General features: G+C 39.7%; 1 protein-coding gene across 6 annotated transcripts in view; it reads right to left on the bottom strand.

The window, feature by feature from the left end:
* cep128 (centrosomal protein 128) overlaps positions 1-15,252 on the bottom strand; it is a 170,107-nt gene that overhangs the window by 10,685 nt on the left and 144,170 nt on the right. Inside the window, exon 23 of one of the 6 annotated variants that reach the window (XM_081378460.1) lies at positions 3,246-3,407. The exons of the other annotated variants lie outside the window; for them this stretch is intronic. Within the exon in view, the coding sequence (XP_081234586.1) occupies positions 3,348-3,407 (60 nt within the window). The 3' untranslated portion in view covers positions 3,246-3,347. Of the gene's footprint in view, positions 1-3,245; positions 3,408-15,252 lie in introns of those variants that run through there. 6 annotated transcript variants of the gene reach the window in all.

Genomic DNA, 15,252 nt, shown 5'->3' with positions numbered 1-15,252 from the left:
CGTGGATCGGGCGGATGACGTGCCGAAAAATAATATTTTAATTCAATTCGGGCGGGTGGCGGGCGGTTGACCAATCAAATGAAAAATATTATGTATACAGCAATCAGCGGATGGCGGGCGGGTGCGGTTTTGAAAATTGGTCAAAAACGTTGGTGCGGATAGATGGTGGACGGATGATGAGTTTTGTGATGCGGTTGTGGATGAAATAATAGCCCATCCGCGCATCTCTAATTCTACATCACATTGCTTTGATTCTGAGAACAGCTCGTTCTGAGACAGTGCTTATGATTTATGGGGATGTAAAAAAAAAAACACTGGGTGGATTTTTATCATTATAGGATGGTTGTGTACACACACTGCCAACACACATTTATGTTCAAACACCATGTAAAAGTGAATTTTGCATAATAGGTGCCCTTTAATGTACAATTACACCTGAATAGACTGAATAAATCTCTTGTGCTCCTAAAAGCTTATGTCGACAAAGTAGTAGCAGCAGGTAAATACAGATAAAATTAAAAAACAAAGATTCCTAACTTAATATCACTAAAATGAAATAGAAAGCTGCACTTACAGACGCTCACATCCACACATAAACACACCACTGACGTCTTCACTTCCAGGTCAAGAACATAGACTGTAAAAAATATGGGCAAAGCATCTGTGACGTCACCCATAGACTTTCTGAAGAACGGTTTTGAGGCCGTTTATGGGAGAAGGGTCTGACTGCAGAGCCGCAGAGCCACAGTTTCACCCCAGCAGTTTCACCCCAGCATTTTTACCCCGCTCATGCGCAGTTTTGGTTTATATTGATATTCAAATATATTAAAAAATACCTATATTTTTGTGAATTGGTGAATTTCGTGGCCACGAATTAATAATAACTGAGCAGGTTATACTAATTTGTTCCCTCGTTTTACTATATTGTGGCCACGTTGTAATTCGTTAAATCAAAATGAGGGAGGGAATTAGTTGAACGTGTCCACGATTTATTAAAACGAGGGAACAAATAAGTCAGGGCGCATAAAAGAACAAGCAGAGAGAGGATATTTTTTTCCCAGGATGGTAGGGGAAGACTCATGAATATTCATTACCCCTAACCAGGGGCGTCGCTAGACACCTTTTACTGGGGCACGTGCCCCAGTATAAATCTGCTGTGCCCCAGTAAATCTGAAGTTTGAGTTTAACAATTTATTGTATTCGTCAGTGTATTTAATATGAATTATATTGTAGGGTAATAGAAATTCTCTATTTGCAACGCAGTAATAAAACAATCAACGCTTGTAAAAGCAACGCAGTTTAACCGAAAACAGAAACTGAACCGCGCGACAGAAATCCATGTCCGCGAGCGTCTGATTCCAAGCAACTGCAGTGCAGCGCGCACATATTTGAACACACTGAAGTCCGGTCAGGTGTTGGCACGCTATTATAGGCTATGAAAACATTACGAAACAAAAGTTTGTTGATAATACAAATAATCTTATTTTTATTCATTATTGGCTTCTGTAGATGGACATCAGACTTTTTTTTTTTTGTACGAAGCAGGGACAGGGAAGCAGAAAGGAGAGATGATTAGTTTGAGGTAAGACTTGATAAACAATTTACATCATCAGACATCAGATGCAAAAGCATCAAGCCTCAGAAAAACCCATATGAAAAACCTCTGCCAAGAAATGGAATTGCACTTTACTATAGGCAAAAAAAACTTTTATACAGAAAAAGAGTGCACTAGTCTCGCATTAGCCTACAATGAATGAGAGAAGTGCAACGTGCATTATGGCGGAATAAGTCCCGTATTTTGTTCCGATCAGACTGTAAAAGAAGACGGACGACGCCGTAGCCTACTCTCTCTTCCATTGAAGAAAAGTGACGCCTAAGTCTTTGAGTCTGCGCAGTAGTGAGCGTGAAGTGAGAAACTTAGTTTTGAGAAAGAAAGAAATCATTTTTACCCCCTTGAATTTCTGTTTATATGCATTCTGTTTACATGCATACACACACACACACACACACACACACACACACACACACACACACACACACACACACACACACACACACACACACACACACACACAGAGACAGTGCTTTAGAAATAGAGTTGAGTTTCTGACTTGCCATTTTTGCATATTCAGTGTGTGTGTGTGTGTGTGTAGATCCGTATACATATATGAGCTACAATATATTGTTTCAGAGCAGCTTCACAATAGTAACAAATTAAAAAATCGCCTGAAAAGCAGCTTGGCCAACAAGCCAATAGTGTCAATATTCAGTTAATAGTCACTTCAGTGTTGATTCAGTTCAGTTCAATAACTGTATCAAACATCCTGTATAATATATAGTGTTTTTGGGCACATACATGTACATGTGACAAACTCCCATACACTTCCACTGCACACTGAACAAGCATCATCCTCATTCATTGGATCATTCATTGCAACATTTATCCTTTGTTTAAGAATCTATTATCTGCTTGATAAATAATTTATGCTATGCTGCCCACTAACATTCTTTTAAAGCTATTGTTATCAAATTTTTTGCCTTTCAAACACCTTAAAATACACATATGTAGGTCTGAGAAATCCAAATTTTCTCGGGGGAGCATGCCCCCGAACCCCCCTAGGTTAGCCAACTACCCAGCCTGGTGTTTTTTTTAAAACAAAACACCCCTGCCTGCAGCAATGTATAGCACAGAAAATACACTCAATGTTGTGTTCTGTACTACTGTCTTTGATTGTTTGTGATAACAATGAATCATTCTTTCGGATATCGGTATGCCACGGCCTCCTTAGTTACTTTTGCTATCTCAGACAAAAATGGGGGACCTGTGCCCCAGTAGAGCTTTATGTCTAGCAACGCCCCTGCCCCTAACCCCACCCCTAAACCTACCCATCACTGGGGTCTATGTGATGACCTACCCCAACCCCGCCCCTAAACCTACCCGTCACTGGGGTTAAGACCAATCAGGGATGACTTTCCTAATGAATATCATGAGATATTACCATCCTGGGAAAAAAAATATCGCGCCCCGGACACGCGTGCAGCCCGCACACTGCCTTCAAACAACCATAGAGAGTATATAAACAAACAACACGAGCGCTGTATTGCTCTCTCCCTCGCGCTGTCGCGCATATAGTAAAAGGTCGGAAGACCGATTGTGTTTTATAGATTAGTAGTTTGTTCATAAAGTGTTTGATTAGAAGTTCAGGAAATCTGAAACTGCGCATGCGCGGGTAAAACTGCTGGGGTGAAACTGCTGGGGTAAAACTGTGGCTCTGCGGCTCTGCAGACAGATATTATTGGTTTATGGGGGGTATGGGCGGCACCATCTTGGAAAATCTTGGGAAATCCTAAACTCGCCCACCTTCTGGCCAATCCATATATGGGTAAAGGACGCGGGTCCGGTTATTCTGCAAATGGAACAGCGCATGTCACTCAGCTCGCTCTGCTACTCCGGTTATCTCTGTATGTATATTTTAGGCAACAATACAATGAAATATGTTATAAAACAACATTAACTCTTTTCGTTTTCATTTAAAGAAATCTTAAACATTACAGCCACACAAATGTGGTTCAGGCAACGCGTATTGATTATATTCAATACCGTTAGCCTATTTATAACAAAACGAAATATAAAACACAACCCTGCCTCTTTTCGTTTAAATATAATATAAAAATATTAAACATTTTAATATGGTCCAGGCAATATGTGCATTTGTACTAAACAACAGATGTTGCAGTAAACAACATTACAGATCATCTTCGTTGTATTAAAATTTAAAATGACAAAACTCAACCTAGTCTCTTTTTGTTAAATTTCAGTTTTATCAATATTAGCCATTATAAAAGTATAAGTAAAAGGTAGAAGAAGCTATACAAATAAAGCAAACAATTCAGTCAAACATACAAAGTCAGCGCTCTAGTCTAACCATACAACTGTAAAGTTGAATAGCTTATAAAGTTATGAAACTTCACTTAGCCCTCAGTCAAAACGATTGGCCAGGGAACAAATTATAGATTCACAAGACCAAAAATCGCCCGTTAGATATACACAAGATGAATTATATCTCATGTTTAACCACTACAGAGACGCCAGAGTCAGCGGCAAACGTCAGAACGACTAGCCGAGGAAAGGCTGTTCCAGGCGGGGTACATGAGCGCCGAGCGCCTGGTGATCGCCTGGATCTCACAACCTGGGTAAAATTTTCATAAGTCTTTATAAATAAACCACAGATTTGAGCTTTAAACAACTACATTCTCGCCTGAAAAACTCTTAAAACTACATTTCATGAAACAAAAACAGTAGTATTATATTTCAACTGTATATTAAAAAATGGCGCTTATGTTGTCATTCTCCTTGGCGCAGCCTATGCTCATTATCAGCTGTCAATCAAGCTGTCAATCAAAGTTAACCACGCCCTTATTTGTCATACATTTTATATCTAAATACGATCTAAACTAATGAGTTAGAAGAAAATTCACCCCCCTCACAGTTGTCAGGCACTCTGAACCTATCGAAAAATACAATAAAAGTCCATGGGACCAACCTGTAAAAACATGAATTTATGCTGTGAAAACGGACATTTTAACATCGGGTCTATGGGCTTTTGGGACCTGCCCCTAGCGGATTTTCGATGTATTGCAGTTTTTCGCACTTCCGGGTAGGCTTCATTTTTCAGATTAGAATGTTGCCGCTTGGTCAAGAAGCTGTCAATAAAAAACTCAGTAGCCAATGAGAACACACTGCTACTAGCCCCGCCCCCACGAGAAAAATGTGTCAGAACAGCGAACAAAAACTCAATACTATTACTATTATTATTACTCAATAGTAAACAAAAACTTCAGAAGCGTAAACAAAAACTCCAGAAGCGTAAATGAAAACTCTGGAAGCACATTTGTAAGTACAGATTAGCGATACAAATATTTAGCAAAACATGCAGTGTATTAAAAACGAAGTTAAAAAAATTGCCTGCGATTTATTCTTTTTCAGTTTCAAAGATGTTTTATTCATTTTCAATTTATATTTTCATTAGTTTCTTGAAAAGTTACGTTCATTATTATTGACACAAAAGTAATTCCATAGCGGCAGCGTTCTGTATGAGCTGCAACTGTCTTATGGTCTTTTTGGGAAGGCCAGTGAGGAGTCCATTACAATAATCCACCCTGCTGGTGATGAAAGCATGAACAAGTTTCTCTGAGTCTTGTCTGGAAACAAAGCGTCTAATTCTTGCAATATTTTTCAGATTATAGTATGCTGATTTAGTTATTGCTTTGACATGACTACTGAAACTAAGGTCTGACTCTAGTGACACACCAAGATTCCTGACTTGATTTTTAGTTGTTTGACCCCCAGAGTGAAGGTATGCGTTCACCCTGAGAACTTCATCTTTGTTTCCAAACGCAATGACTTCAGTTTTGTCTTTGTTTAACTGAAGAAAGTTTTGGCACATCCAACTGTTGACTTCATCAATGCATTGGCACATGGAGTCAATGGGGCTGTAATCGTTAGGCGATAGGGCTAAGTAGAGCTGTGTGTCGTCTGCATAGCTGTGGTAAGCAATTTGGTTATTTTTCATTATTTGGCTCATTGGGAGCATATACAGGTTGAACAGGAGTGGCACAAGAATTGAGCCTTGAGGGACTCCGCATGTCATGGATGTCCACTCAGACTTATGGTCCCATATACTCACATAATAACCTCTCCCATCTAAGTATGACCTGAACCATTTTAGAACTATCCCAGAAAGCCCCACCCAGTTTTCCAGCCTGTCAAGAAGTATGTTGTGATTGACAGTGTCAAATGCAGCACTGAGGTCGAGTAGTACCAGCACTGATAATTTGCCTGTATCAGTATTTAAGCGAATATCGTTTATTATCTTTATGAGCGCTGTCTCTGTGCTGTGGTGCGGCCGGACACCAGATTGAAAATTGTCAAAGTATCCATTCGAGCAAAGGAGTTTGTTCAGCTGATTGAAAACAACTTTTCAATGATCTTGCCTATGAAAGGAATATTTGAGATCGGTCTATAGTTGCTTAATATGGTCTTATCCAGATTGCTCTTTTTCAGGAGGGGCTTAACAACTGCAGTTTTCAGGGAGTTTGGAAAACTCCCAGAGATAAGTGAGGCATTTACCACTTCTATTAGATCTGCTTCTAAACTGTATGACTGTATGACCTCTGACACACTTTTGAAAAAAAATATGTGGGAAGTGTGTCAACAGTGCAGGTTGACGTTTTAAGGTGCTGTACGGTTTCTTCCAAAATTTTGCCATCAATTTCTTTGAAATCGGACAAAGTTACTACTTTCTCAGGTGGTCTGATCAGTCTGACCCTAGCGCAACTCAAGGATGTGCTGATCACCTTTCTGATATTATTGATTTTCTCAGAGAAGAAAGTAGCAAACTCACTGCACTTGCTTTCTGAGAGCATTCCACTGGGAATCTGGTTTGGGGGGTTTGTCAGTAGCAAAAAGAGTGTGTGTGTTGTTTAAATTGCTGCTTATTATATTTGAGAAGAAAGTCTGTCTAGCTTTGCCTAGTTCCATAATCCATATTGAAAGCATGGATGCTGTCTTTGTAGATGTTATAATGGACTACAAGTTTTGTCTTCCGCCACATGCGCTCTGCTTTTCTGCATTGTCTTCTCATATTTTGCACTGCTGTTGAGTTTCTCCAAGGTGCTTTTTGTCTGCCACTCTTCTTCCTGACTTTCACAGGAGCAATATCATCAATTACACTTTTAACTTTTGAGTTAAAAGAATCAAGGAGAAAATCAACAGAGTCAGCAGATATGCTTGGTGTTAAGGATATAGCCTTCATAAATAGTACACTTGTGTTCTCATTTAAGCATCTCTTCTTGCCAGACACAGATCTAGCTTCAATGGCAGGAGAGATCAATATATCAAAGAAAATACAGAAATGATTGGACAGTGCTACATCCTTAACAATCAATGAAATGTTTAGACCCTTACTGATAAGTAAATCTAGAGTGTGTCCGCGATTATGTGTGGGTCCATGTACATGCTGAGTCAGATCAAAAGTTTTTAAAACAGTTTTGATTTCTTTTGCCATATTGGTTTCTGCATTATCTATGTGAATGTTAAAATCTCCAGCAATGGCAAAACAGTCAAACTCTGAGGTAATTGTTGATAACAGTTCTGTAAAGTCCTCAGCAAAGGCTGGAGAGTATTTTGGAGGCCTGTAAATAATAATAAGTAAAATGCGTGGAGCACCTTTTAACACAATACCCAGATATTCGAAAGAAGGGTAATTCCCAAATGATATGTTCTTACACGGATAGATATCTTTAAAAAGAGCAGCTAGACCCCCACCTCTCTTAACAGCTCTGCAGACACTCATAAAAGTAATGTTAGGAGGGGCTGTTTCATTGAGGACTGTTGCACTGCAGCTGTCCTCTAGCCAGGTTTCATTTAGAAGCATAAAATCCAGGTTGTTTGTGGTTATTAACCCTCTGGGGTCTGAGGTGTTTTTGGGGTCCTTGAGATGTTCTGACATGCCCTGACATTTGTGTTTTTTCAGTTGCTTATAAACATATTAATGGCAAAGGTGTAATTACACTCTATTTAGCACAAACAGGGCTACCATAATATGTGAGCAACATGTATGTACATGTTTTCATTTTTGAGAGAATAATGTTTATGCATGGTTATTGAAAAAACTAAAAATGAAAGTTTCTGAAATAAGGCCACAAAACATACTAAATATGTGTCAATAAGACTTTTGACTAATGGATGTTGTCGCCTAGAGTTTTTCTTCAAAATGATGTGAAAATCATCCTGCCTAATCATTCACATAAAACGATACATTGATTTAAATTTTGTGAAACACTTTTAGTTTGGAAAGGCAATATGCGGATGGGGCGTAAACGATCCAGCACCATCATGAATATTTAGTGGTTCACACCTGAGAAGTTCACACCCATAATGAGCCTTTCATTCAGGTGTGTCACTGAGCCACAGGAAAGAATGCAAGGACTATATATATATATATATATTAGAGGTGGGCATAGATACATTTTTTTAATCTAGATTAATCTAGATTAATTTTGAAATTAATCTAGATTAATCTATTAAAATGGCTCATTTGAATTCTGCCGAAGGCATTCAGAATATGTGTGCTACCCAAATAATGACTATAAAAGTAAGTCTTTGAGAACGGGTTTCTCAAGCCAGGTGGCGCATTAGACCAGGGGCTCATCTCCTGTTTCCAAAATGCATCACAAACTGCTTGAGAAAGCTGTTCTACTCATAGACTGTAAAAAGTTACTACTGTACTGTTACCGTCCGTAGGCAACATTAGGTAGGCCTATGTTATTATCAACTACTATAGGCTATCAATTAGGGATGGGCGATATGGCCTAAAATCCATATTGTGATATACATTGCAGCCTCTTGCGATAACGATATTATAATAAAACCATTTCAGAACAGGTTACACAGACCCTGCTAAACAACTGCTAAATGTTTTTTTTTTTTTTTTTTTTTTTTTGAAAGGGTGTATGTAGTTTTGAGAACATATATTGTGCAAAACTGTAAGTATACAACATCATTTTGCAGATAAATAAAATTTAAGTACACTAGCTGCAGAGACTTAAGTAGGTCTAATGTTTATGGCTTGGAGCTTATGAAACCCCAAATTTAAAATTAGAATATTGTCTAACTGATGTCTTTTCTGTTAAAAAGAAACACAACAACGATTCTTAAAATCGGGCGCTTTTAATAAAAAGAGATTATGTGCTACACCACTCACTAAGATATATTGGGAATAATACGCGCGCGCTGGTATTCAGTGATATGTTTCGTTTTGAATTTGAGGTGGTAGAACGGATTAGTCATGTGTTAAAGCAACAACATGGAACTTTTCCTCTGCGGTCGCCCTACAGGTTGGAAGCGGAATTGTCCATTACCGCTGTCGTAAAATGATTTACGGTTACTGTATATGAAGCATGCAGGTTTTTTTCATATGGGCAATGATAATATTATTAATCTTCCCCCTTTCATAATTTATACATGTTTAGTAGACTAAACATTTTAATTCAAACATTTGCGATTTGCATGTCGATTGCAATGCTCAAATCTGAACGAGAATGATAGCGATAGCATCCTAACCATCTAAAACTACCATGTTAGTGTTTACTAGCTACCAGATTGATAATTCGCTCATCTACTAGCTGATTCATGAAGATAAATAAATGGAGGACCAGATAGTTTCCGTAACGTAGCCAGGCAGACAACAGATTAGAAAAACTAAAGATAGTATGCAAGCAATTTACAGTTACTTACTAGTTCAACAGCATGACGGCCAAGTCAGCATCGGTCTGGTAACTCTCCTCCTCCATAAGCTAACGCCAGCGAGCAAACGCTCGACCAATATTGATCCTCGTCCTGCCTTTCAGTTTATCACTCTCCCTTTTCCTCTTCCGACTCTACTCCGACAAAACCTTGGACTTCTTACGTTTCGCTGCTGCTTCAGCCATGACGAAAACAGACGTACGAAAACAAACGCGCTGGTTGGCCACATTTGAGGAAGTGGTGGGCAAAGTGACGTATGCCGTAAAGCAGTCGAATTTTGTAGTTCTTTTTGAGCGCTGGTTACTACCCGCACCCCGAAGTTACATAGTGCCAGTAAAAGCGATACAGACCCCGTCAGGCTCTGGCAGACGTCTCATTCAACCTATTGTAAGTCGATGTACTATCACAAGGGTCTTGGAAATATATTATGAAGGTTGAAAAGTTACATGTTGTTACTTTAACTTACCGAACTGTAACACCACACAGTCTACGTCGGACGGCTTAAATCCGAACCAAGTCCAAATAATGGATGTTGCACCGATCTTTTTCACCAGCTTTCACTTTCAGCCTTGTTTACTTAAGATGACGACGAATATGATGCGTTGCAGTCGGGTGCTCCTCGCGGCCGCGGGTAGATTGCGTCATAATAGCTTGTGTAGCTTGAGCCAGCTCCCAACCCAACTTGGAGAATAGATTAACGGCGATATTTTTTTTATCGCGCGATAAGAGTAGAGTTCTCAACGGGCCTGAAAATTACAACCCGACCCGACCCGGCCCGTGGCTTTTAAAGCCCGGACCCGATGTAACCTGACGCATAAACATGAATTATCTGCCCGAACCCGACCCGCGGCCCGACGCCGCGTCGTTTTTTTTTCTCTCATACACGTATTATCATGACCAGCAGACGGGAATTCAAATCAACCTTTAATGTTCACGCCTTTTAACAATACAAACAACTGAAACAATACACTTTAAATATATAATTAGGCTGTAGTAGCGACGGTGAATTCACCTGCGGCAAGTTTACTTCTCATCAACTCCATCTTCTTCTCCAGGCTAAAGGCGTGCACGCGTGTCAGGTCTGCCCCCGCCCCTCTCCATGATGCACGTTACACACAGCAGCCAGACTTTCTTTATGGTGACCAGCAGCGATTAATAATAAATGTTTTTTTTTTTTTTTTTTTTTTTACTGACCGGAAAAGATTAAGCCCGAGGTCCGACCCGACCCAAGTCATTTGATTATATTTTCGACCCGAACCCGGCCCGAACCCGCGGGTCCCGTCGGGTTTGTCGGGCCGACCCGACCCGTTGAGAACTCTAGATAAGAGTCTCGCGTTAACGCCGATAACGGCCCACCACTAATATATATATATATATATATATATATATATATATATATATATATATATACATACGCATACATACATACATACATTTAAATTTATATAATTGGTTCACAGTTGGAAACACAGTTGTTGTTGTTTTTTTCACAAATTGTGCCTGCAAATTGTATAATATCCAAGGTAAACATTTCTAGTAATTGTGCAGTTAATTCTCATGCTGTATTTTCAGAAAGTTTTGGAATATATTCTCTACCCAAATGTGTCACTAATAAAACACAATAAAAAAAATATTTAAAGAGAAGGCTTAGGCTATATTGACCTTTTAAGTTTTTGTTTACATCTATCCTTGTATATATTTTAGCTATTTTATTAAAAAGGTTATACAATTACAACAATTGAAATTTTAACAATATTTCCAGTGTAATCTTTCTTTGTAAAAATACATTTTATCATACGTATTTCAAAGTTAAGGATTCATTAGTTTGAATATCGCCTACATTGGAACAAACACAACATCTTAGTTGATTATTTTTTGACAAAACATATATATATATTTAACACATGAGCAGAAATTGGCAACATTATAAGCTTATTTGATGTGGCAGTATTTTACAGTAAAAACTTTATAATCCATCCGATTTTTGTAGTCGATTTTTACTCATCTTAGTATAGCAATAGAGTTTGCTAAAAGCTGTTTATTCATTCACACACAGAAACGCGATTCATTTTGAAACAGTATTTGTGCCAGCTGTTGTAGCTACACAACAGCGTGCATCTGTGCATTCATTCATTCACGCACAGAAACGTGATTCATATTTAAACAGTCTTTTTGCGTGTACAGACACTTGCGATTAGAACAAAGCATAGAACAGACCTATTCCTCAGCCGGATCCGTTGCTCCTCGAAATGAAACTCCCAGAACTTCTGAGGTAAATTTTCCAGGATTATTATTAAGATAGTATTATTCCTCACAGCGTCGTAAAGTACATGAGTCTGAAAGTGAACTCGCAGTGTGTGTTAATCCAGCTGATGTGGGCGTTTTTCAGGTTTGCAGGATCGCCTCACATTTGCGTTTGAATAGCGCGCGCTCTCCATGGGCGGAGTCAAATTAAAACATAATGAGCTGAGATGAGAACGACTGACATCTCTCTCTTTTCATACAAATTACATAAACTGAGAATATTTGCTTTTTATAAAAAATACTTCACTAAAAAGAAGAGAATTCAAGCTTCATGCCAGTGTGCCTGTGTGACTGTTTGACTGAGTATGAGTTACAGTTCATTTTCGGACGCGTTTCAGAATGGACTTCACTGACAGAGAGAAGGCAGAACTCGCTTCATGTTTATTTTTCTTTATTTGGCAAAAAGCACAACACTTTGTTTTTATTGTGAGTATACACAAAAATAAATACACACTTAAAGGTGAACTAAGTAACTTTTTTACCTTAACTGAACAGCTTCGGAGTCATTGGAATGGTTACATTACTTATTTTGGGTTGAATGGTGGTCGTTTCGCACCCCCCTGGTGCTCCTGAGGGGAAAATACGCACTTGCAACTTTGAGCCGGCGGGCTGCCGGCCGCCGCGTCAGGAAGTCTCGCGTGATATCAGGTCTCGCGATGTAAACAATTGCTTTACGGCCAAAAGAAATCTGCTAAAATGCTGTCATTATTGCGCTCCCTCATGCTGTTTGAACCCGAATGAAGAAGACATTTTAAAGAATGTCCCATCTGCTTTGATGTCGTTGATCAACTAGCCTCTGGTGTCCGAGAATCGCCTACGAGTTTTTACAACAGTGTTGTCAAATATCTATTCCGAAGCTGTGGGGGGAGCTCTAGAGAGAAACCTGCGAGCAAAAAGCGAGAATACAGCGAAGAAATCCCGAAGTTACTGAGCCCCGCTTTAACAGGATCGATTGATGTATAACACAAGTATGTCAAAATCAAAATCAAAATAGTATTTTGACTCTCTCTTGCACTGATAAGGAAAAAAGCAAGCAGATCACGCCGGCGTGATTGCCGACCTCAGGGGGTTAAGTTGTTAAATAGAAGTGATTTATTTTTAAGTGATTAAGTTTTACTTTTTGTCCCAACAGCAATCTTAGTTTGACATGTAATAGGCACCAGATTAGTTGGGTTTGCTGTACGGCTATTGAAGGCCTTAGACTTTCTATCTTGTAATAGAACAGCAATAGAGAAAGATACAGGCACACTGGGTTCCCACTTGTTCTGTAAACATTAGAGAAAGTTACTGTTATCATAGCGGGGACCCAACACATATCACTGAGAGCTGGTATCAGTTGTTTTTGGTTCACCTCGAGCTGATGTGTGGGCCCTGGCGTTGTGGCAGAGGCCGAAGAGCTCTCACAGAAGGAGGGGGAGGGCCTGCAGGCTTTGGTGGTTGTGGTGGCTGCCGTTTTTGGTTGATATCTGGGGGCTTGCAGCAAAAGAGTGGGATAGTTTGGTTCCAGCATACACCAGTTCTTCCATTTTCTGTGAGAAGCACAGAAGTGGCGATGCTGGAGAGAGGGAAAAAGTGTCTGGTGAGAGGGACTGTTGCTCTGGTGTTATCAGAGGCTGTAATATGCTGTCCTGGCTTCCCTGGCTGTTTTCCAGGAAGTCGTCCTTGGGTGCTGAATCTTGGAGCAGTTCTAATATGTCTGTCTGTGGTGAGCTCTGTGGGCAGGGCTCAGCTGAGATTGTGTCCATGAGCAGAGGTTGTTGTGGCTCAGTGGTGTTATCATTGTCCTTGTGTGATATGTCAACCGCATGTCCATTCTGCTGCTGAAGTGAAGTCCTGTGGTCATTCATACTGTGTCCAGGTGTGTGTGTGCCGTTCAGATTGAGTGGATTGGCACACACTGCAGAAGGATGATTGAGGGAGAAGTAGATATTGTCCTTTAGCACTCTTGAACCAAGTTTGTTTGGGTGGTGGCCATCCTGATGAAACAGTTGTCTCTGACTCCAGAAAAGATTGAAGTTGTCAATGAAGTTCACTCCTTTTATATTGCAGTTTTTTTGCAGCCATGTATTAAGCCCAAGCAACCGTGAAAACCTGTTTGTTCCTCTTGCTGGGAGTGGTCCACTGATGAATGTTTGAACTTTCAGTCTTTTAAGTGTTTCAAAAAGTTAATTGAAATCCTTCTTAAGGAGTTCTGACTGCTCTTTATGAATATCATTCTTCCCCACACTAATGATGAGTCTATTTGCAGTCTTATGTTTCATTAGAATGTTCTGAAGTTCCCTGTTTACATCAGAAGTTGTTGCTTGTGGAAAGCAGCACGTAGTTGTATCCCTGCTGCTAATATTTCTGATTATGGAGTCCCCCACTATCAGAGTCCTGTGCCCGGCTGCACTCTGAGCTGAGTGCCACTGTCTGCTCGACCTTGAGCGCCAGTTAGCATCAGTCTTAGCTACTGGCTGATTCAGTCTGTGTTCGATCACATTCATCACGTGTGGGGATTCCTCATTTACATTCATTAGTACTTCAAATCTGTTCTCAAGATGTATAGGCGGTGGCCTTTGGGTCTCGCTCCCTGTTTGTGCCATGGATTTGTAAGTCGAGGAGCACTACTTTCATGGGACTCACCGGCTATATGCTGAGGGTGTCCATGACGAAGCTCTGTTGTGTGTTCCGTCTGGTTTGGTAGTCCCGTAAGTAACTTTGTTTCAAGAACTGCAATCCTTTGTAAAAGTCTGTGGCAGTTAGTGCAGCAAGTAGATTCTTGAACCAGAAGAGGCATTGTCTCTCTTATCCTTATGAATGTAGGCAATTGTGTTTTCCTTTCCCCGGAATGTAAGCTGGTCAGGTAAAAGAATTCTGCGTTTTTGTATTAATCCAAACTTTGTTGTTTGAGCACTGTGCTGTTTGCTGAAGTTAAAATTAGGTGATAAAAGGAGATAAAATATAAAAATATAGAAGATAAAATATAAAAGCGATAGAGCAATGGGCGGAGCAGTAAGCAAGAGCGTCCGAACAGCAGCTGAGCAGGAAGTCAAGATGAGGCCAATGAGGTTCATTCTTGTGTTACGCAGCACATTTGAGCTTCTGCAAGAACCAATGAGGTTCATTCTCATGTTACGCAGCATTTTGGAGCTTCTGCAAGAACCATTGAGGTTCATTCTCATGTTACGCAGCATGTTAACACAGGTAACTCAAATATCATTGCAATCATGTCTATTGTCTTCAAAACATCTTTATCTGCATATTACTGCGATCTCTGTAGCTTTGTGTGTATCAGTGACGTCCTGGAATGTCACATGATCATGGCTCTTCTTCATGTTCCATATATGGACTATTATTGTGCATATAGCGCCCTCAGGCTATTGGTATGAATTGAAAACACAGTATCAGAGTATCCAAGCGCTCATAATGACTACATCGACGCATTTGGGTATAAATTCAATAAATATTATTCCTGTCTATAGAAATCTGATGTAAACCTATGAGAATATATCAATATTTCTCCAAATCTGCAAATTTTTGAGCTAAAGCTGTCATGACGACCGCACGGGAGTTTTTTTATGAATGAAAGCGGCTGACGCGCATAATTCATATTAAAGGTATCAACTCATTTTTTCATTTCATAACTCCTGACACAAATT

This window comes from Scardinius erythrophthalmus (genome assembly GCF_964197995.2).
Source record: "Scardinius erythrophthalmus genome assembly, chromosome: 11".
Taxonomy (NCBI): domain Eukaryota; kingdom Metazoa; phylum Chordata; class Actinopteri; order Cypriniformes; family Leuciscidae; genus Scardinius; species Scardinius erythrophthalmus.
Note: the sequence above shows the minus strand (reverse complement) of the source record. Positions and strands in the feature narration are given on the sequence as shown.